Below are 22,387 nucleotides of genomic sequence, written 5' to 3'. Positions count from 1 at the left end.
CTGGACCATTCTTAAATCCCTTCCTAATACTACGTTTAACGCCTGGATAAACATTTCTGGGATATTTCAGAATGGGTCAAAAATGATGAACCACTGCTGAAATAATTTACTCAAATGTCCCAGCAACAGGGAACACTGATGTAGAAGTCTGTAGTCTCTAACAAGTAGAAATCAAGACACGCTGAGATCAGTAATCACTGTTGCCAACCCCAATTCACGATAACATTTCAGAGCTGCTCGTTGAGATGTTTACAGGACAAAAACTGTACGTACAACATTACATCTTAGCTGAGATAAGAAAGTGCTGTTTAATACCCGTGCACAGTGAACATGTTAAACTGAACAGCTGTTCACAATCAATCCAAACCTGCAGTGACAGTATTGAACACATCGGTAACATTGTTCGGCTGTTCTCTCGCTCTGACTGTTGGCAGGAGGAATGGACAGCTGATCATGGACATCAAGCGCTCATTTCCATGTCAGTCTTGAATATTTATTTCCCCCCATGTTTATTAGCATTAGGGACCCCAGCATCCAGAGCTCCATATCAGTAATGTCAGGAACGGATCCAGTGACCAGTGAAGAGTGTAAAAGGAACACTATTAACAGCTCAGTCTTTAAAATTCACCACATGGCCTTCCTTTGTGTGCAACTTTGACTTGTTTTTCTCTTCAGATCACTTAATATCTATCTGTACCAAGTCTGTACAGTGGCACCGATTAACCTTAATGGAAGTATTTTACAGTATTTACGAGAAAGTGTCATTTACACTTGATTTCAACACTCCCCACTTCTGAGTATACAGTACATATTAAATTATATATATATAATTGTGCAGTACGTAATTTTCACTCTGCTACTGTGCCTTGTAATTAAGGGCTCTGCAAATGTATATGATGTTTTTGTGAATCTAGACAATCAGCCATTGACAATGTGGAATGTTTGAATCGATCGATCGATCTTTTGTCAAACCGATCTGTAGCATTTCACGTGGTTTAAGGTCACCGAGTTTGGACTTTCCCTTATCCAGCCTTGAGCCACGCGGCTCGCTGTGTGTCCAGCATGTTGCCATTTCATTTTAACCTCATCGCATTGGAATTAATGCCACGGACACACGCACTGCTGTTCACCCTCCAGTGCTTTCATTACTTTTTCCCAGTATGGACTCTTACACGTTTCTGAACTTGTCTTGTGTTTAGTGTCCAGATTTGACATGTGGTTAGAGCACAGGGATCCTCTTACATTTTCCTTTCAGGCACTTAATCTTTCCCATTTTGACTCTCCAATTATATTTCTGTAGTTTGGTCAAACCCATAGTTAAGGCAGAGAAGAAGCATGGTTCGCCTAGTGAGCCTTATTAGGGTGACTCACCTGACTGAGCAGAATGACATTCTCTGTAAGAATGGGGGTGTCAGACCCCTCTCCCCCCTTTAATGAAGGATGGGCTGGGGAGCTGCTGCTGGCACAAAGATGGGTTGGGGGTGAAGAGAGGGATGTGAAAATGAAACATGCCAGAGAGTCAGCAAGAAGTCTGATATTTATCCGTAGGCAGGCTTACATGAGCAACATCAGGGTTTGACCCTTCTTTATAACTCGATGAATTTAAAATTGTCATATTGTTATTGTTTCTCCTTTCCTTTTGGAAATTTATTGAAATTTATTCAATTAATTCCAATTTATTCTTGAAATTAACATCGTATTCAGGCTTTTCTAACATCCATGACAAAATGCAATTTTTCCAAAAATTGCAAAAGCTTTGTACAGTATGATACTACTGTGGTTTATGCAAGATAGCTGTGAGTGTAATCAGAGCCTACAGTACTCCTGCGCTTAAATGGAAAGGTTTTCATTCTTTATTAAATTCTTTAAGTCTAGCGTCACACAAAGTGATTTTTTTTTTCTTTTTTGGGTTAATATGAGCGCAGGAATGAACTTTCTTTTCATTCAAATCCAAATTAAATTCCAAAAGTGCAAAGTATACTGAAAACATTCCGTGTAAGAAATGTCATCTCATTTACTGGGAAAAAAATACTTTCCAGAGATTAAACAAAAAAACTCTTTACCACTTTTAACATCAGGTAAATAGCTCTCATTTAAAAACCATTGCAAACATCGTGGTTTGGTTTTGCAGTGCCATTTGTTAACTGTATTTCTAGCTTTCTGCAGTGTGCTGCTTTGAATGATATTAAACTAATGAACTGAGCAACTCATTCCTTTTACAGGATTTTAAATAGTGCATTTCTGTTTTAACCTTTATAATCTACCTTTCACGAAGTCATTAGTAAATAAGACTAATAGCCATGTCTTAACAGGAATAAGAATGGATTGAGAAACCTCTTTAGTTGAAAGGTTTAGAATATGCTCCCTCATAGTTAATGGATGGTTTGAGAAATGTACCGTTGCCTGCTGTCTTTTATGAAAGAAATTCATTTTAAAACTGAAACTCAGAAACAGCCTTTGATGTCTCTAACAGAGCACTTCTGAATAGTGAAAGGCTTGTTTCTGCCTTTTCTGCCACTCTCCTGATACTTTGGTTTTCATATAAATTACCTTGGCTTTTTCTTCCATTTTAACCATCAAAGTCCTGCTTCTTTTTTTCTTGTTACAAAAGGTCATGAATATGAAACTATTCATTTAACAGCAGAAAAGAACATTTTTTCTAACCTTTATAATTCATGGTCTGCGTGGTTGACAGATTTATGAGTTTGTTTTTTCCATTTACAAAGAACTGAATATAAAAAAGATGAGAAAAATTCAAATGAGATTTAGACACCAGTAATCTTGAAAAAATGGCAACACTTCAGTATACAGGGTGTAAACTCCCCTTATATGTAAACCCCTGATAGGATATGATACACAAAGAACATTAATCATCAGTACAATGTCAATAATCTGGTAGTAAGTGACCCTTACAGGTGATTAACGGCACAAATATTAACTGAAGTCAGACGTGTCAGTTATAACTTCTTTAATAATGGGTGTTTCACTGCTTTTGTCTCAGGAAATGATTTGCGCCCTCTAAAATAAAAAAATACCAAAAATAAATTAAACTAAATTACAGTACTGGAGTACAATACTATGTATAGTATCATTTAAAAGGGAACTGCAGTCCCAATTTCTCAAACCAGTTACTAAATCTCAGTAATAAAATAAATTAATGGATGGTATAAAAAAGTATAACAAATTCCAAATTAAGCACAAAATCATGAACTTTGTGAAAGTACTACATAGTCTCCATTTTGTTGCAATATACTAGTCTCAACATGGGCAAGAGCGAGAAATTGTGCGAAGCCCTTCCTGCTCACTAGTCACTGCAATGACTAATGTAATGCGATGTGCAAGTACATGTTGTGCAGCAGACATTTCTCTGCAGAAATTTTCCAACGTGATCTGCATGTAGAGTTAACAAGTAATTTGTATTTGTTGGCAAAACCATCTTGAAGTTGAGAGCAATATTTCTATTGGCATAAAAGAGATGTATTCACAAGCCTGCTTGTTTACAATGAAATAGGGTCACTTGACGTCATCTGAGGTTTTGTTGCCTCATTCTGAAATGCAGAACATGCATGTGCATACAGTATCTGGAAATTTATTCTATGTTGTGATGTAAATTGGAGGTTTTACACGTTACCGTGTACATTTTACTTTCATTGTGGTTTGAAATGCCCTCATCAGTGCCAATGCTTCATACAGTAAAAGGACAGTGAAAGGAGAGCAACCAGACTAATTCAGAGTCTGGAAGAAAGGCCTTACTCAGACATTAGTGTACAAATAATGAGTTACTGTAGGTATTCAAAACTCAGACTAAGTCCAGGAGATATTTTTAAGACATAAAAATACTGTCATAACTCCTTCATAAACACTACGCAATATAACAATTGCAAATGCACATTCCTTTATAACCATTTGTACAAACCACCTTACAGCAATGATTCGTTAAGTTTAGGACAGAAAATGGGAGACATTTCTTTACATAAAATAGAAGACTGGGGAGTGGTCTGTGTTAAAGCTGTCTCTATGAGATCTCCCAAGAATCAGCTGATGGGAATTTTGTATCCTTCAGCTTTGTGAATGGCTCTCTTTGCAACCTTTCTTACAGTATGTGCTGCAAGTGTGGAAGGGAAATGAAGAGGCCTGAAAATGTGAAGTTCTTCAATATGTATATATGATTAAAACATTGGCAAAGGAACAATCCAAGATTAACTCCATGCGGACAGGTGGAAAGGAAGCATTAAACACAGTTTTGTCTGTGGAACCCCAGTCAGGTCATTGTATTGAGTGGGGTTATACACATCTATTGACTGCACTGTGACCATTATTCTCCCAGTGGCACTTTTCACATAATAGAGAAGTAAGCACTTGTAATTATATCTTCAAATATTTATGAGCCTATTTGCAGCTGTGGAAAATTAATTATACAAGGGATTTGCAGATATTGCAGCATGCCAAAAGTAAATTAAAGAATTTATGAATTAGTGACAGTAGGATTAGTTTCTGCAGATCTGGGGTGAAAAACGGCTTTCATTTAATAAAGTTTATAAAATGAAAGTTCAATGAAAAATGAGGGGACATCAGCAATTACTTTCAGAAGCCACAAGTTAATTCTCATGATTTGCTTTTTTCATACAATATAAAATTTATTAATTTATGGCTGTGTTCAATCATTCTTTGTGAAATATTAGAATAAATCGTGGGTAATTAGTACTTATCTTCAGGAGAATGGAAGGAATTACTGGAGACGTAGAATAAGATTCTTCCTTCTTAAGTCAAGAGACCATCATTACTGCTGACGACATATTTTAATTATCACTCAACTCTTTAAGGTTTGAAAATGTGGAAGTATTTGTTATTTAGGAAATGTAAAGAATGGGAAAATATGCAAGTTAAAGAGCATGAAAGGGTAAGTGATGATGAAGAACTGACAAACAAAACATGCACAAACATTTCCTCTCTGGAATTCTGACTTCCATGTCCTTGTTACTTGATCCATCAGCAGCAGCCAAGGTGCCTGGAAACAGGAGAAGGGACACAATCGGCAGATACACACGCTTTACATCAACACAAACCCCTGTCCATTATAAGTATTGTATTTGTCACATTTTGTCTTACTAGGGATATCCTGATCAGCAGTGAGTTTTTCAGGTTGTTGGTGCAACAGACTTCCCCACTGCTTCAGGTTTCTATAGTAAGTAGTGAATCTGTAACTGTTGTGACCTGAACAATGTTTAAATGTGCCATGATTGGCTGGACCAAACCAGTAGGGAGAGCTTTGTGTTTCAATATACTGTAATTTGTTAGAACTGAACAAGTAGGAGATGCTTTAAGTTTAAATATACAGCTGTATACTTTGTTAGTGGTGGGGGTGTTTAGTGGATGAATAGTTTTAGAGGTTTTCAAATACTGGAAGTGAATTGTTTTGAAAATGATGGTAGGAGACATTAGATACTTTAAGGCTACTTGTAAGCCTCTTAATAGTTTTCACCATATCCTGAGAGTTGTGATGTTTTTTTTAGACATCAGCATCACAGGATACATAGCACCATTGCATCCAACTGTGTGACATTTTACTTGAATGAGACGAAAAAACACGGTAAACACGGTTTTTCTTCATTAAACCCTACACAGCATGATTCAACAAAATGTACAATCATTTTTACTGTCTTTCGGGTGAGACGTTTAACCGAGGTCCCGACTCTCAGTGGTCATTAAAGATCCCTAGGCATTTCTCGATAAGAGTAGGGAGTTATCCCAGTGTCTGGGCCAAATTTCCTCCCTCGGCCTTTACCGTGGCCTCCGAATTGTCCCCATGTATGGTTGGCTTGCACTGGCCCTGCGATGGACTGGCGCCCCGTCCAGGGTGTACCCTGCCTTGTGCTCGTTGCTTGTCGGGTAGGCTCCAACTTCCCGTGACACCGTATGGTATAAAGCAGTGTGGTAAATGACATGACATGACAATCATATAAACATAACCATTTGTGCAACTGACTTTACATACATGCATAACATTTCATAATGAGACAGTTTAAACCGGAAACTAAAAGCAGATTCCAGGGAAATGAAAAACTAGATGAAATAGGCAGAAGATACCATGAAGGACTTGAAAGATGACGAGGAATATCTGCAGATGCAGTTCAGTAATAAGTTTAGGCAAACTTTTACTATATAGATTTCCTGCATGTTGCTTTATCATATTATCAGTTCCAAACTGGGACATGTGCTTCCAGAAAACTGAGTAATGGGTTGGGGAAAATTTATCAGTATGAGCTATCTAAGATTCACTTCTCTTATGTGCTTTGTTACCCATGTATTCTACTGTTAAGACTGTGAAATTCAGGGATGTGTTTGAATGACTAATTCATATAGTATTCAGGAAGAAATATAAATATCTCACACTCCTTCGAAACACAGAACATCGTCTGATAAAGACAGTCACTTGTGTTCATTCTTCATACTGATTAGCTCCTGTAGAGCCTAACGTAACAAAAAGGCAAAACAAAGGAGAGTATGTTGTGAATAAACTTAAGTAACAATTCTCTATTCTCCTTTTTTGAGTAATATATACAGAAAAAATATCAGATACACAGAATATCTGAAGGGGTCGCCAGGAAAGTCAGAATATTTTTGTGAGCTCCTATCTGTGGAGCTTTCTTTGAAACACAATACAAAATAAGATACTGTATATAATTTTATAAAACTGAAACTTTCCTGGTGGGTCTGGGCTGTTTCTGAATTCTTGAAGTAGTGGAGAATTGCATTATGGCCAGAAGTGTCCCTGGATTAAGAAAGGCTACAGTATTTTTTTTCTGCTAGAAATATACTTGTTCTTTACTTCATTATTTTTCGGATCGCAAGTGGCATCATTGAGATGATTAGCTTTCCAGCTGAATACCATTTGATTCGATTCTTTGAATCGACCTGTGAAAATAATTGCCTGATCAATTCCCTCAAAACAAGGTTTTTGAGCCGACACTGACTCTTCCAGGGACGTGACATTGCACAAAGCTGACATATGCGATGGACTCAGAAAGGGACGTGTGGAACGTATTGGAGCTTTGCCACATAAAAACCTACGAGAGTCTTTTCACGTCTCTTAGTGCACAGCACTCTTCGGCCTCCCCTGTGGTCCGTGCTTAGGCTTGTTCTTAGAATCTATTTTTAACAGGCAGAGCTGGCAAGGCTGATGATACAGTATCTGAAGCAGAAATAACAATGGAAAAAGGCACAGCACACATCCATAGGAGCAAATGAAAATTGAAGTTACAGGAAATTTCTGTATGATGGGGAAAAAAAAATCTTTTTAGTGCCTTATGCAGGGCTCTTCAGACTTAATTATTTAATTGATGGTAAGCAAAATCAATGCCGCAGCTAAAGTGATGGTTTCTTTAATGGACTGCAATGGAGTGGATTAATGGAGAACCCTGTGTTACAGTATTCAGTGCATTTTTAATTTGTTACTTAACTGTGGTTTCTGGCATCTTATTTTAATTCATTCTATCCATTTATAAATTGTGTTGTGAGAATCACAGATGCAGGAATCCAGGGACACACAAAATAGAAAGTTTTGATTTCATTTTTGTAAAGATAAATATAGAAATGTACCTGTTCTGTTAGGCCCACCAGATGTAAAATCGACAATCGATCATGTCTTTCACATCTCAGCTGGAAGCTACAAACCCTGTGACCGCACAAGGGGAATATGAGGAAGTGGAGGCAGACTCCTCTGCCCCGCCCAACTTTTGAGCCAATTGTCTTTTAACCCTATGGAGAGGCACATTTCTCCCGGTCAGCACCATATGCCATGAAGGTACCCTGGAGGCCACAGGGGGCACTATGTTTTCAAGACCCAATAGAGCTCTGGCAAACTAATCCCAACCTACAATCAGTAGTGCTCAGCCAATTTAACACCACTGCTTGGGCAGTCCCTTGACCTATGCCCGAATTTGCGACCATAGAGTCCTACCTGGAAAGTAGGTAGGAAAGTATAAAATGATGAAAATGTAAAATGAAGCATCTGTAGGCAACATGGTGGTTAGCAGTGCTGCCTCATAGCTCTTGGGTCCTAAATTCAGTTCCAGCCTGGGGCACCTTCTTTGATCTTTGCATGTTCTCACCGTGTCCGTGTGGGTTTTCACAGGGTGCTCTGGTTTCCTTGTGTCATGCAGTCCAGCTAACCCTAATAGTTTTATCCCTTGGATATCTGGTGTCTTTCTATTCCAGGGTGAGTGCTCCCAGAGGTGTTATAATATCTTTGTGCTGGAGACAGTGTGTGTGGCCTGGTTTTCCCTGGAGTTCCTGCTGCGCTTCATCCAGACACAGAGCAAGTGCGTGTTCCTGAGGACACCGCTGAACATCATTGACGTCATGGCCATCCTGCCCTACTACATCACCCTTATCGTGGACTCCTTCTCTGTGGGCAACAAGCCCGTTGGCTCTGGGAACAGCTACTTGGAGAAGGTGGGCCTCGTCCTGCGAGTGTTACGGGCCCTCCGAATCCTCTATGTCATGAGGCTGGCCCGGCACTCTCTGGGCCTGCAGACGCTGGGCCTCACGGTGCGTCGCTGCACCAGGGAATTCGGCCTCCTCCTGCTCTTTCTGTGCGTTGCCATGGCCCTCTTTTCCCCTTTGGTCTTCTTGGCCGAGAGCGAGATGGGAGCCAAGCAGGAGTTCACCAGCATCCCGGGTTGCTACTGGTGGGCCGTCATTTCCATGACAACAGTGGGCTATGGGGACATGGTCCCCCGCAGCATCCCCGGCCAGGTGGTGGCTCTTAGCAGCATCCTGAGCGGCATCCTGCTCATGGCCTTCCCCGTCACCTCCATCTTTCACACCTTCTCCCGCTCCTACCTCGAGCTCAAGGAGGAGCAGAGCAGGGCGTCGAGGCAAAAGCACGATTCCCAGGACAGCACCAAGTCGCAGAACAGCGAGGACTCGCAGGAAACGGACAGCTCCTTCCCAGGGATCATGGAGGCTATGGTTCACAGGAAATCCTTAGTAGTGGTGTCACAGAAGTCAGCTGAGAGCAGGGTGCAGCCAAAGACCTAACAGAGCTCCGAGGGGGAGGTGGGTGAGCTGCAGCAATCTGAACTGGCAGTCCAGAAGGCTGTGAGAAACAGGCAGGATGCAACGCTTCAGACATGAACTGATTTTTTTTTCCATCCACAGGAAATATTCGACAAAGTGCTTCTTTTAAAAAAGTAACCTTATTTTGTAAAACTTCCCGCACAATGTTTTTACAAATTAAATACAGTAGAAGGAGATCTGTAAACTGTAAATTTAAAGTACCCTAACACAGGAATATTATTACTTATTTGACTGTTTTGCTATCACGCCTATCAAAAAGAAGTCTCCTTTCACTGGAAAGGATTTGCTAAACAGCTTTATAGAAAGCTATTGTTGTGCAAGAAAAAAAAGTTTCTTTGGTAATTGTATTAATAAACCACAAAGAGGAACTTATTCTACCTAAATGGAATATTTTAAGATTCTGTATGGTATGCTTCTAGCTTTAGTAGACTCAGGTTGGTCTGATTTTTAATAAATGTTATAACATTTATCCTACCAAATATATCATTTTTGAACACTACTAATTTTACAGGCCAGAACCTTTATTCATGGGCAGAAAAAAAACTGCTATCGCATTTCTACCAGCAGTGTGGCAAATCTAGCTTGAGAATTTTTTATTTTCACAGGATCACACAGAGGGGCATCATGCTTGTCGTACAACATGATTGCGTCTCTTGCAGAAAGTGCCAGGACTTTTAGATTGGCACTGGAAATAAACTGACATTACAGAGAACATTTCATGGAACTGATAGATCCACGCTTTTTCAGCTTTATCCCGTTTTCAAAATGTCTTCACCATGCTTTTCTGCACTGCACCATACCACGTGTGTTACAGCTTATAAGTTCCATTCTGTCTCATTTGATGAGGTAGTCGCTGAATAACTACACCACAGAGAGGATGGGAAGTCCAGAATAATTCAGTAAAATTCCACGTCTTCTCTGATAAAGGATATCTCTTTGACCACAGATTTGTCCTGCAGATTATGTTACAGGGACCAGAGCACATAAACCGAAATCCAGAGGCAGGATATTGAGTGGGCAACAGGATTTTCAAAATGGTGATGTGAGGAATTTAAGTGATGTAACTCGTTCTACATATGATTCATTAAAAAATAAAAAGTGGAAAACTACTTGCAGTTTAAAGGTCAGGCAGCCTTTGTGGTTTATGCAGGGACATAATTTCAGAATATGTCAATTGTATTGTCACTAGAATGTTACTGTGACTAAACTGCCTTAATGTACTGAAGTCAAGGGTTTGTCACAGAAACTACAGAAAATAAGTGAAGTGCAAAGTAAATGTCCATTTACTTAAGTATACCAGTGCAGGAAGAGATTTACAAACATGAGAAAAAAACAACAAAAAGCAGCCCAAAAGTATAGCTATGCAAGGTACTCACTACTAATAGTTCTGAATGAGTTTAAGAAAACCCAAGGCATAGAACAACATACAAAGACAGGTTATATTACAATCAGGTCCAAAAAAAGACTGCTACACCATTTACTGCTGGGTTAAATACCCTAAGCTCTATCCCCAGCTTTCCCTGACAGGTAAGATTCCATTTTAGGCAGAGGAGCATCAAGGTTTGTAACAAAGCACAAAATGGTGGAACAAAGAGGATGAAACAATCAGAAATGAGAATCATTGTGGATCCACAACAGGTAACACACAAGAAATGATTAACACAAAAGTATAAGAACAAAAGGCAACTTTCAATACACAAAAGATTAACAAAATAATGTGCTTTTCTTTATATGTGCTTCAGAAAAAATGGGTGATGTTGAGCCTGGACATAGACATTATGGAACAGGTGAGTAAGCACTGATATCTACTGTATAGTATGAAAGAACTCATAGGAGATCACATTGACAAAGGCATGATCACATATCTACCAAGTTTGAAGTTAACTGGCCAAACAGTCCTTCAACAGGAGCACTGTGAGTAATAGGTCATATTTCAGCTGTTAACTGAAGTGGGTTTGGCTTTCACGAAGTACAATCTTAAAGCTGTTTTGGTTCAGGCAGGAATAGAAGTGTTAGTTGATAATGGTCCACTCATTACTCTGGCATCACATTTAGAGTAAACTGGACCAAACCGTTTTCAAACAGCAGGAGTCAGTATTATGTGTCACATCATCAATAAAGAGAAGTGGACCAGTTCCACTGACAGCCATACATACCCAACCCATGACACTGTCTCCACCGTGTTTCACAGATGAGGTGGTATGCTTTGGATCATGAGCAGTTCCTTTTTTTCTCCACACTCTACTCTTTCCATCACTCCAGTACAGGTTAATCTTCATCTCATCTGTCCATAAGACTTTGTCCCCAAACTCTACAAGCTTTTTATGTACTTTTTAGCAAACTGTAAACTGGCCTTTCTGTTCTTGAGGCTTACCAGTGGTTTGCATCTTGTAGTGAACCCTCTGAGGTTATGCTGGTGTATTCTTCTCTTTATGGTAGTCTTTGACACATCTATGTCTACTGAGTGTTCTTGATCTGTTCAACAGTTGAAAAGGAGTTTTTCTTCACGATTGGAAGTATTCTTCGGTCATCCACTACTGTGGTCTTCCATGGTTTACCAGGTCGTTTGCTATTGCTAAGCTCACTAGTGCGTTCTGGCTTCTTAATGTACCAAACAGTTGATTTCGAAACACCTAATGTTTTGGCTATGTCTCCGATTGATTTATTCTGATTTTTCAGCCTCACGATGGCCCGCTTTACTGGCATTGACACTTCTTTGGTCCTCATGTTGAGAGACAACAGCAACAGACTTGGTGCAAATGCCACATCTAGAACCAACTCTAGACCTTTTGTTAGCTCTCTTGTTCATGAACTAACGATGCAAAAACACAGCTGGCCAAGAAACAACTGAGCAGCCAACTGTTCAATTACTTATGGTCCTCTAAAATGGGAGGACTATGTATAAAAAGGGCTGTGATTCCTATATGGTTCACCCAATATAGACATAAATACCCTCGAATTAAAGCTCACATTCTGCACTTTACCTCATAGCCATTGTTTCATTTCAAATCCAATGTGCTGAAGTACAGAGCCAAAACAAAAATTGTATCGCTGTCCAAATACTTACGGACTGCACTGTATGTCCATCACGTTGGTACTAGTAGTATATCTATACAATTGATAAGCTATCTGGCGTTCAAATCTTTATAATTGCTTCAGGCTTCCACTACTCGAAAACCTAAAAAAGGGATTTTCAGCACATCCTGCAGTAAAGTACTGTCTTAAAACATACTGTTCACAACTGTTCTTTACTTGTACCGTGTTACATGTTATACACTGCACTAATGCCGCATCAACTTTTAATCTACCTGCCATTTTGTTTTTAAATCAGGCACTGCTCATAATGGGCAACTCGGAGAGAGAGGACTGCATTCTTTCAAAAGAAACTTTTATCATCGGTTTCAAATCGTGATTTCTGTCACGATTCGACTTCTTGCATAGAAAAAAAAATCAAAAAGTGCTGAAGTGTTTCAAAAGCAATATGAAACCGTCTGACCCCTAAAGAGCCAGGAGGGACATGGTTTTAAAAGGCAGAACAGCTTATTAAACCCCTGGGGCATGTGAATTTCCACAAATAAAGCCTTCTGTTTTCTTTCACTTTTCTGACAAGCAAACAGGTTCTAATAATAGTCACACACCTAGTATGTCAGAGCAATCGGAGAAAGACAGATAAACAAGCCATAGAAACCTCAGGACACTTTCTGTTAAAAGTACTTCACTTGTACAGAGTGTTCTGGCAGAGCACAGTAAACATCTCTTGGTGACATGCTATTTAGAAGCGGAGCAGAGAAACTTTTTTTTTCATAAAAAGGGCTCATGGCCTTGTCTAAATTCCATTGGTTTTCTATGTAAGGAACAAATGAAAGCTAGCCCTGGGGAGGTTGAATTCTATTATATAGTTCTATTGCGCCATTATGCCTTTTAAGAATCAAGAAAGAATTTGTACACACATCTGGCCAGGCAACCAATTATGAATAGGAAAATGATGAGTAAATTAAAAGGTATAATTGGTCATTAATAATCACGATCATCAAATTCCAATACCCACTGAAATGGCTGTGAAATACAGTTACAAATTCTATTTGCCACTTCAGTTAAACTATAAATTTTGGGCAATATTTCTCTTTAAAATTAATACATTTTCCCAATTTTGTTACCCACACTCACTATAAACGATAATATTTGTACACATTCTGAATATGTGGTCATTTTCTATTTCCATTGTTTTTCCAACAGTTTTTAACAGTTAAATCATTCAAATTGACTAAATATTAGTAGCACAACTGATGAATACATTCCATACGACTCAAAAAAGCTTTTAAACTAGCGATCTTCAATAACTGGTCACACGTGTACTGCTCAAGAAACAGTGAAGTACTGAGATTTCATTCTTTAATCTGAGACTTGTCCTGCAATGATATAATGATAATGAGAAATTTTGCACTGAATGCATATGTACAGTATAAAGGTTTTAACTCAGGAATGTCACAATTACACCCCACATTAGTGGATATTTAAGAGCAAGTAAGAATCCAAATGAGAGGAATATATCCTGCCACATTGCTGGTCTGGTCATTAAGTATTACTTATTCTGAAGGAGCCCAGGGTATTTGCTCCAACCACAAGGCAGGTTAATTATTGTAGATTCCTATGTGTAAAGAGATGGCTTCCATTCTCGGTGTTAAATGCTCTTCCTCTTAAGTTTCCACTTGTCTCATCTGATTAATGTGCATCTGTTGATTCTGAAGATCCTGATTACCTTACAGGACTTGAACACTTGTCCCTCTCTAATATTCTCTACAGGACTAAAGAGTTAGTCCTGGATAGAAGTTTGACAGACATTCTTTGTACGTCATGCCTTTCAGACCAGGAATTAAGCTAATCTTTCTCTGTACAAATTCCAGAGCAGAAATGTCTTTCCCTACCGCGCTGAGCAAAATACATGCAAAGAGGTTTCTGAATTTCTTACAGCATAATTGTGCAATGCACAGACACTCGTCTCAACTGTGATAGAAGAGTATAAAGTGATTTACACTCAGAAAAATGGCTGTTGTTAAGAAAACAGACTGGTGAAATAGGTGTAACACTAAGCTGACATCTTTTTGTCATTCTCCATCACTTAAATTCCAAATCAAGTGTGGCATTTACCCATGATGACCAATTAACTTGCATGTCTTATTAAGTGATTATATACAGACAACTCTGCTAACACAAACATTTCCACCATAAACACAGGACCACACAGACACTGTAATGTTCAGTTTTATTAAACAACTTTTACCATCTCGTACGTAAATATTTCTTTCCTTGTATTAAATTTTGGTATAAAATCCATCTGATGTGGCAGTTTTTTTAAACAAAATGGTGCTGTCCAGATTGTTAAGCAGTGCTGTAAATTAACTGACCTTTTTGTAAAACACAAATACAAGACAATTATAAAGTGAACCCCATAAAATGTCACACAACAACAGTCATGTAAAGAAACAGTCAAAGGACAAAAAGAATATAAATAGAACAGAATAATCATCGAGTTTAATACTGACAAGGGCACCTTTTCTAACTAGTAAATTGCATTAAAACAACTTGACTTGCAATTCTCCAATTTAAAATGTATGTGACTGAATGTATTATGTCATGAGCAAGATATACAATAATAGAACGTTAGAGAAATGCATTCCTATAGTTTTGAATTAAATTAATAAAAGGACTGATCAGAGTTGAACACGCAATTTTGCTGCCATGCAGAATTTAATTCAGAATACTCTAAAGTGATGTTAAAATTAAGTGAAAATCATTAAAACTGACCTAAGCTATTTGTAATGCATTGGCAAACAACTGTATGTTAAATAGAACATCAAAACTCCTTTTGGCCTTTTTCTATAAATATTTCAATCCACACAGAATTTGCTAAACAGTACATATACAATATACTTTAAAAAAAAAAGGACAGTATGAATTTGAATAAAGGTAAAAGATCATTAAAAAGAAAAAAAATACCCACATCACATTTTACTTAAAGGTACTGTAGGTACCACATTCTGGGCTTAACACACCTACAGTAATACAGGACAAGGATCTGACCTCTATAGAGCTGACCTACAGCCCAGTTCGGAGTCTAATGATTGTGTCAGTTACCCCATAGGACTAGAAACAAGAGTATAAGGCAATTTACAATGATGTATGTGGTGTATAATTTTACATAATCTTTGAGCCATTCATCCCATTCACACTTGTAGAGCCTGACACCTATGACAAAGGTTTTGGCAGGTATTCAATGTCTGGTTCTGTCAAACAGGATGTTCCTTAGGAAGAGAAGCAGCACAGAAGATGAATGAAGAAGAGATTTTAAACCAAGTGGGTCTATCCCACATGGACAAAAAAGGAATAGTACGAACATTTAGAAATGGGACCAATTATCACCCAAGGTAAAAAATGCAGCTTGATTAATCATTTCTCTCATTCATCTAAATAAGCCCCAACTTTTCCTGAGTACTTCTACAGTCCATAAATCCATGAGTGGCTCTCAGACCTGGTCCCTGCTGTTCATGTGCCAACTGAGCCCTTAATCACCAAGGATAACTGATCTGATTGCTGGGTTAGACTTTTTTTTTTGCATTCAGGCCTTGATTTAAAAACTACCCCAGTTAAAGTACATTATTTTCAATAACATTAGCAAGCTGAGCAATGCATAACATTCTGTATGCTAATTAAGACTTTTCTCTAAACAACTCTTCACAGGAGATCACTTGATGATGAAGAGACACAGGTGGGATTGACACTATCAGACTTGCCCACAGGTGGGAATAACACTGTGTCAGACCTGCCCACAGGCAGGCAGTGTTTTTCCCTCTGCCTGAGTCCAATTAATTGCATTACATTTCATCTCGTACACCTGAAAGAGGACTTCTGAAACGTGCTCATTAGCACAAGGTTTAGATGAATTACAAATTCTCTTTTTTTTAAAGAAAGGCCTCAAACAGAAAAATGAAATCAATTAGGCTGTGAGTAAGAACTCAGATGGTGTACAACCAGAAGACAAGGGTTACACGGGACCAGGACTGAGAAACCTTGCACTAGTCTACATCTTTGGTTGATAAAGTCAGAAAATGGGAATTCTAGGATTCCTGCTTTTTTAGCAACTGCCAGAGAAGAAACCTGCTGTACAATCTCTTACTTCAACAAGCAGACACAAGCTCTTCACATTCGTAAAACAACTGAACTGCAGTTTTCATAGGGATGCAGGCCTGAGCACTGACACCCTATGTCTTAAGGATAAGGATATTTGCTTCTTTAAGACTTACTGAAAAAACTATAGAGCTGCTGACACAGACTTAAAGACTAACTTAATCCGTAATAATTTTTTTTATAATTTGCTAGGATGATCATTCAATAAACTTGGAATATGCGTCATTGTCTAGTAAGTATTTAAACAATTTATTACACAGAGCAAAAACAAATCCAGATTAATTTCTACAAGGGTCATAATGACTCCAGCCTCAGATGAACAGGCCAGCCTGTTCCTTGTGGGATATTTGTAGCAGGAAGTGCTTGATTGATGTTTTAAAAACATTTGCAGAATCTGCAGAACTGTGACTCTCCAGAACAAGGTTGGCCACTTAATTACAGGGCCAGAAAAATATCCCAAGAAAGAAAAGCTTGCAGACTTGAAGAGGAGAAACAACAACATGGTACATATGTGCTACATACTGTACTACCATGTACATCTTGCATCACCACTTCAGGGAAAGACAGTGATCTACTGAGCGTAAGTCTGCTTCAATTCCTCATACCTTCAGTACTGTTATTACAGGGATGTAATGCCCATATAAAATCGAACTCAAGTGAAATCTCACAGTAAACAACGTTTCATTAACACACATATACAGACAACCGCAAGACCTTTTTGGGCACCAAACGCTTGAGAAGACTCCATTAGGAGAATTCTCTATTATGGCTTGTGCTTCATCTTCACAGAGGACATATAGAGTGACCCCCCTCCCCCACTTCCTGCAAAGTCCTCAGTCCGAATTCAGGCTTAGGAACGCCGCAACTTTCACTTTGTGTGCTTTGTGTAGCTGTGGACTGACATTCAACACACACTGAAATCACTTCAGCTCGGGAGCTTAGACAGCTAATAAGAGGATTTTGACATTGTCTGGCAAGGAGAGAGGAGAAATGCATAGTGTATCTATACTGTGGAAGAGATGTGCGAGTTCTGAAGATTTCACTATGTTCCATCTTTTAAAGGACACCACTGTCTCTCGGGAGCAGACTGGCAAGAATTAAGTTTGATTTCTCCTCATGCACTATGCACGGTGGAGTATGTGTGTAGGTTGTGGGGGAGCCTTCTGGAAAGGTAATGCCCCATGGCTGTTTTACTTATGAATTAATTCAGCTTGGAATGTTTCTTATATACTGAGGGCAGAATCCACCATTATCACCGAAGTTCAATTCCCTTACAGCCAGTGCACTTTCTATCTGCAGTTTAGCCTCAAGCACTGAAAGCAATAAAGATGACTGGGCTGGACACATGACCCTGGGTCTTCATTATTCTACTGAAACAATTCACCTCTGAAGGGACAGCCTTTGCCACTTTGGCAATGAAAAAGGAACTGGCACCGAGTCATCTCTTGATACTGGCATGAAACGCCGAGTCGTACCCACAGCAGCTCATTCAAGACCGGCGTAGAAGTCAGATGCCCCCTTGGTGAGGTAAGCTCAATGCAACGAAACTTCCATGGAAGACAGGACAGTAAGCAACTGTCATGTTGCATCTGTCTTCAAAAGTACCACTCTGCACAAGAAAAAATCCTCTAGGTGGCAGGTGTCACTGCGCCGGGCCCTCCTCTGTAGGTTTCATTACAAGCCCAAAAAGCAGGCACACCAAGAAACAGTATCCATTCAAGACTCCCACCCTGACACTAATCGATTTCTAACACTGAATCTGAATCTGTGTTTTTGGTATAGTAGTGTGCGCTTAGGTTCATCTTTTCCCCACTAAAATTTGCATTAATCTTTTGCCTTCTTTTTTTTGTGTCTCCACTAAACAACAAATTGTACTTGGAGTTTCTACTAGTGCGCCCCCTGTTTTATTGTTATGTGTAACAGACATGGTTAAAGATTAGTGAAGTTGTACATTCATGGAAGACTTCATGTCTTCATCAGTCTTTACCCCCAAGAAAAAGAAAAACAGGCTTCATCAGCCTGTGCTTTTCTCCCCCATAATGCTCTCAACTTCCTCAGCCCTTGTCCAACAGTAAGGCAAAGGTCTACATGCAACAATCATGTAACGTCTTGTGCCAGTTTCAGGAATACAAACCTTCGCGTAGGTGTACAACATGAGTGTATAAAAATATAAATAACAGCTGGAAAGACATTCTTATCCCAGTTCTCCGTATTTAAAAAAAGTCTGTTTTTGTGTTTGAAAACAAGTCGTACAAATATCCGCTCAGCTCCAGAACTGTGCCACGGCTGGCTCAGAGCGCCTTGGCGCTGGAGGGGTGCACAGCGTGCGAGACTGGCTTCTGGGGGTAGCGGCTGTAGTAGTAGACCTGGAAGAGGATGGCAAGATCCACGAAGACCTGAAGCAGCCCGCAAATCCAGAACTGGACTGGCGCCTGGTTCACCAAGAAGTACCCGGTCTTAAAGGTGTCTCCGCTGGTCCACATGCACACCATCTTGATGCTGCCAAACAGAAGACATGCCCGCTCATTAATCAACCAGAAAACAAACAGCAACAGTACAGAGAGCACCTGAAGTCCACTGTGGGCCCATTGAGACAAACCGCAGTGCTGCCCACCATACAGACCCCGATTATATTTAAGGTCAGCCCTGGGCTCAGTCCCCTGGACATCTGAGCTTGCTAGCCAAGGCCAAAAAAACACTTTTTTTAATTAAAATTCTTCTTAAGTTAGGTGATACAGCTCATTTACATTGTGCGGTGTCTACCAAAATATCCTGCACTCTTTTTGAAGGGTCCACAGTGAATTGTACCCAAAAGGCAGGCAGCTATTCTCCGTGGTTGTCAAAGTAATTAATTAGCAGAGTGGAGACAGATCTCAGAGGGTGTTCTCTCGCTGTAGTGCTTAACCAACACTTGGTGTTGATTAAGCATGTGAGATCATCCTAGTTTAAGGAAGCAGGAACACAAGAAAGCTTAAGGTTACACATGAGAGAAGGCCTTTTGGCCTGTCTAGCTAGATGAATGCACTGAAATGCATGAATGAATGCATGAAGGCGATGAGGATCAGCTCCTAATTTGAATTATACCAAATGCAAACCATTGAACACACAACTCACTGGCTCCAGGAGGGCCTGCAAAAATTGAGATTTTGCTGAAAACCAGTGCTACTTTGAATATTAGGAGCTCCAACATTAGAGAAAAGAAAAAATGAGGCAAAAGGTTGAGGGACTGTCTTGCGGTCTAATCAGAAAATCAATAAGTAATAAGTAATCTGTGTTTCTCTCTAGGTCAGTTTGTAGTGCATCTGTGTTGTATAGAATTCTTCTTTATCTGGTACATAGGACAAAAACACAGAAGTATATAGCAGTGACATTTTATAATTGAGAACAACCTGAGTTTTGTTATAAAATCACTAATAGGCATCAGTAGGTGTAATTTATACTAAGTTATTAACACCCTGTTGACACCCTATGCAATTACAGGTCCTAGAATTGTGAGGGCTGGTAATGAGACTTTTTAAACCCTCACAAAGCCAGGACCTTTTATTGCACATTGTGTCGTGCAATACGCATGGTCTAATTTTGGGCTTACCCGAAGTGGGTGATTGTTTTATTTCTTCAAATTGTACAAACTACACAGGGTGTTTCACAAAAGTTGGAAAAAAAAAAAGATGTGTGAGCCGTTATTTTCGTAACCTGTGTGTGAAAACCACAGGATCTTATGAGGCATAATCGTCATGGAAAAATTCATTGAAGCATATTCATGAGGTTTCAGATCTGATAAAGTACAGCTGGGATTTTCAACATGAACATTAACGACACAAATATTTGCCAAACGTCCTTACACACTTTTAAATGTTTGAACTGATTCGATTAACTAAACTTCCGGTGTTCCATACATTCGATCTAAAAAACAAAATACTTTTAAAGGCAACTTTCTAAAGCAGGGTGTTTAACCACAGAAGGTCTTCTCAAAAGAAAGTAGAAGGTAATCAAGCCATACATTGGTATGTATTTATCTCATTCAAATTTCCTCAGGGCGGCATGGTGGAGGTCTTGCTGTCTCACAGCAGTGGGGCCCTAGGTTAAATTCCGGACCTATGGGGCTGTCTGTATAGAGCTTGAATGTTCTGTGCATGCGTCTCCTTCTGGCTTTCTTTTTTCCTCCCACACTTCAATAACATACTGGTAGACTCATTGGCCCTGAGGTGACTGTGTGTGTCTGTGTGTGTCAGTGTCTGTCTGCCCTGCAATGGACTGGCATTCTGCCCAGTGTGTACTCTGCCTTGTGCCCGATGCTTGCTGGTACAGGCTCTGGCTCCCCAGCAACCCTGAATTGAACAAAGAGGTTCAAATCTACAGTAGATGGATAATTGCCTCATTTACCACTCACACACACTCTTAACTTTTAATGTCAGGTACTTGCTGCAGGAAGAAAGCATTTATGTTGTCTACAGGAAAATCCTGCATCTTATGTGAACATGCAAACTGTATTTTTGACATAAAACGTTTGACATGACATGAAATACTTCATAAGGCAAAGAGATGAATGGTTGTATTTCCTCATCCCTTCTTCACGGCAAACTGGGCAAAGGATCGTGTATCATGGAAAAAGAAAGTTAAATAAAGTTATGCATTTGAGGATTGTGGGGGATGAGGAAAGTCTTTCAGGTAGTAATTAGTGTGATTGCCTGTGATTGTAGCACCACACTGTGAATGCTAACCAAGCTCAGAAGAAGTGACACAGTCCTCCTTGAAAACTAGCAGCCCAGGCGGAAATTTCATGGCACACTGTGACATACAGCCCTGATAATGCTGCCTCTGCCACTTCAGCAACTACTGTAGGCAGAAATCACGCTGAGAGTTCCTGGAACTTAAAGGGTAAGCTACTATAAATTACACTTCTAAAATAGTTGATACCCTCCAAAAAAAACAAAACAATTCCTCTTTGTGTTGTCTTTTAAACAACCTGAGTGCATTTTGAAACCTTAAACTCCTCTTCCCACCTGCCCTGAAATGACTTCCGCTTTGTTCCATCCTTTACACATCACTACGGTGACAAGACTCGGATGTAAATGCTGTCCAAACAAGAAGGAAGGGGCCACATAAGATGTGGATTAAACTGAAAGCTATGGATTCTACTGACAATTTTACATAAAAGAGCAGGAGCTCTCAAAGCTTTAAATTGTCCAATGTGCAAATTGAAGACACAAATCAATTCTTAGGACTATTACTATGTGCGTGTTTGAAAGAATACATCTTAAAGATTTTAAGGGCAACAGGGAATTTTGGTTATAGGATCATTTATTTCACTTTAGTCGAGTTTAAAAGAAAAGTTCAGGAGCAGGTCAAACCCTAGTCTCACCCACTTCCACTTGCCTACGTATAAGCATCACGCTTCTTGCTCACTCACTGGAGTTCATCAGTTTGAGCTCCAAGAGCACTATCCAGTTCAACTTGTTTTTAGAACTAAGCAGCTTCAGCTGCATCTAAATCTCAACAGTCAGTCTTCTTGTTCTCCACAACAATATCATAAACAACCTCTGTAGCACCAAGAAGAGCAGGAGGGGCAGAATGGGCCTCTTCTGTAACCCTTCTGATGCTCTTGGGATATACAAAGTACTTTTATCCAAGCTGGATTACAATGTTAAGATCTATCTAGCCATGTCCAGAAGCACTTAATTTCAAATAAATATGTTTGAAAGAATTTGTAATGTTAGGCTTCTCTTCATAGCATATTTCATCATTTTATTCTCCGTCTTAAAATGCCCCTCAGGATGACACTTTTCCTTGCAGTCAATTATTAATTTCTTCAGTCTTCAGCTTCAATACTAGTGCCTCACAACTGCCAGTAAAACACTACACTGATAAGCAAGTAGCTCACATTTATGCTCGTCTGTCACAGATTATTTAGTCAATGTAGGATAAAAATCTCATCTAATTGTCCGGAACAGCTTTGGTTTTCAAAGCAGATGGTTAAAAGCTGAAATAGAGAAAAGGAAAGTCTTTAAAGGAGAAACTGGGTTTTTACTCTGTGCATCTCCGCTGTACTTAAAACTTTATTACACACAAAGCAGCTGTTGAGGGAAGAGCAACCGACTGGTCTCACACACAGAACAGGGCT

General features: G+C 39.4%; 2 protein-coding genes across 5 annotated transcripts in view; one reads left to right on the top strand and one right to left on the bottom strand.

Annotated features, from left to right (window-relative positions):
- The window catches only part of kcng2 (potassium voltage-gated channel, subfamily G, member 2), a 36,353-nt gene extending 26,804 nt beyond the window's left edge, over nt 1-9,549 (top strand). For all 3 annotated transcript variants that reach the window (XM_088929072.1, XM_088929074.1, XM_088929073.1), the window contains one exon: nt 8,218-9,549. In XM_088929072.1, the coding sequence (XP_088785198.1) occupies nt 8,218-9,042 (825 nt within the window). In that variant the 3' untranslated portion in view covers nt 9,043-9,549. The remainder of the gene's footprint in view (nt 1-8,217) is intronic.
- A 4,779-nt stretch (nt 9,550-14,328) lies between these two features.
- Nucleotides 14,329-22,387, bottom strand: part of slc66a2 (solute carrier family 66 member 2) — a 38,228-nt gene continuing 30,169 nt past the window's right edge. For both annotated transcript variants that reach the window (XM_088929514.1, XM_088929513.1), the window contains one exon: nt 14,329-18,765. In XM_088929514.1, coding sequence (XP_088785640.1) covers nt 18,558-18,765 — 208 coding nt within the window. In that variant the 3' untranslated portion in view covers nt 14,329-18,557. The remainder of the gene's footprint in view (nt 18,766-22,387) is intronic.

This window comes from Atractosteus spatula, chromosome 12 (genome assembly GCF_055471065.1).
Source record: "Atractosteus spatula isolate fAtrSpa1 chromosome 12, fAtrSpa1.hap1, whole genome shotgun sequence".
NCBI lineage: Eukaryota > Metazoa > Chordata > Actinopteri > Semionotiformes > Lepisosteidae > Atractosteus > Atractosteus spatula.
Note: the sequence above shows the minus strand (reverse complement) of the source record. Positions and strands in the feature narration are given on the sequence as shown.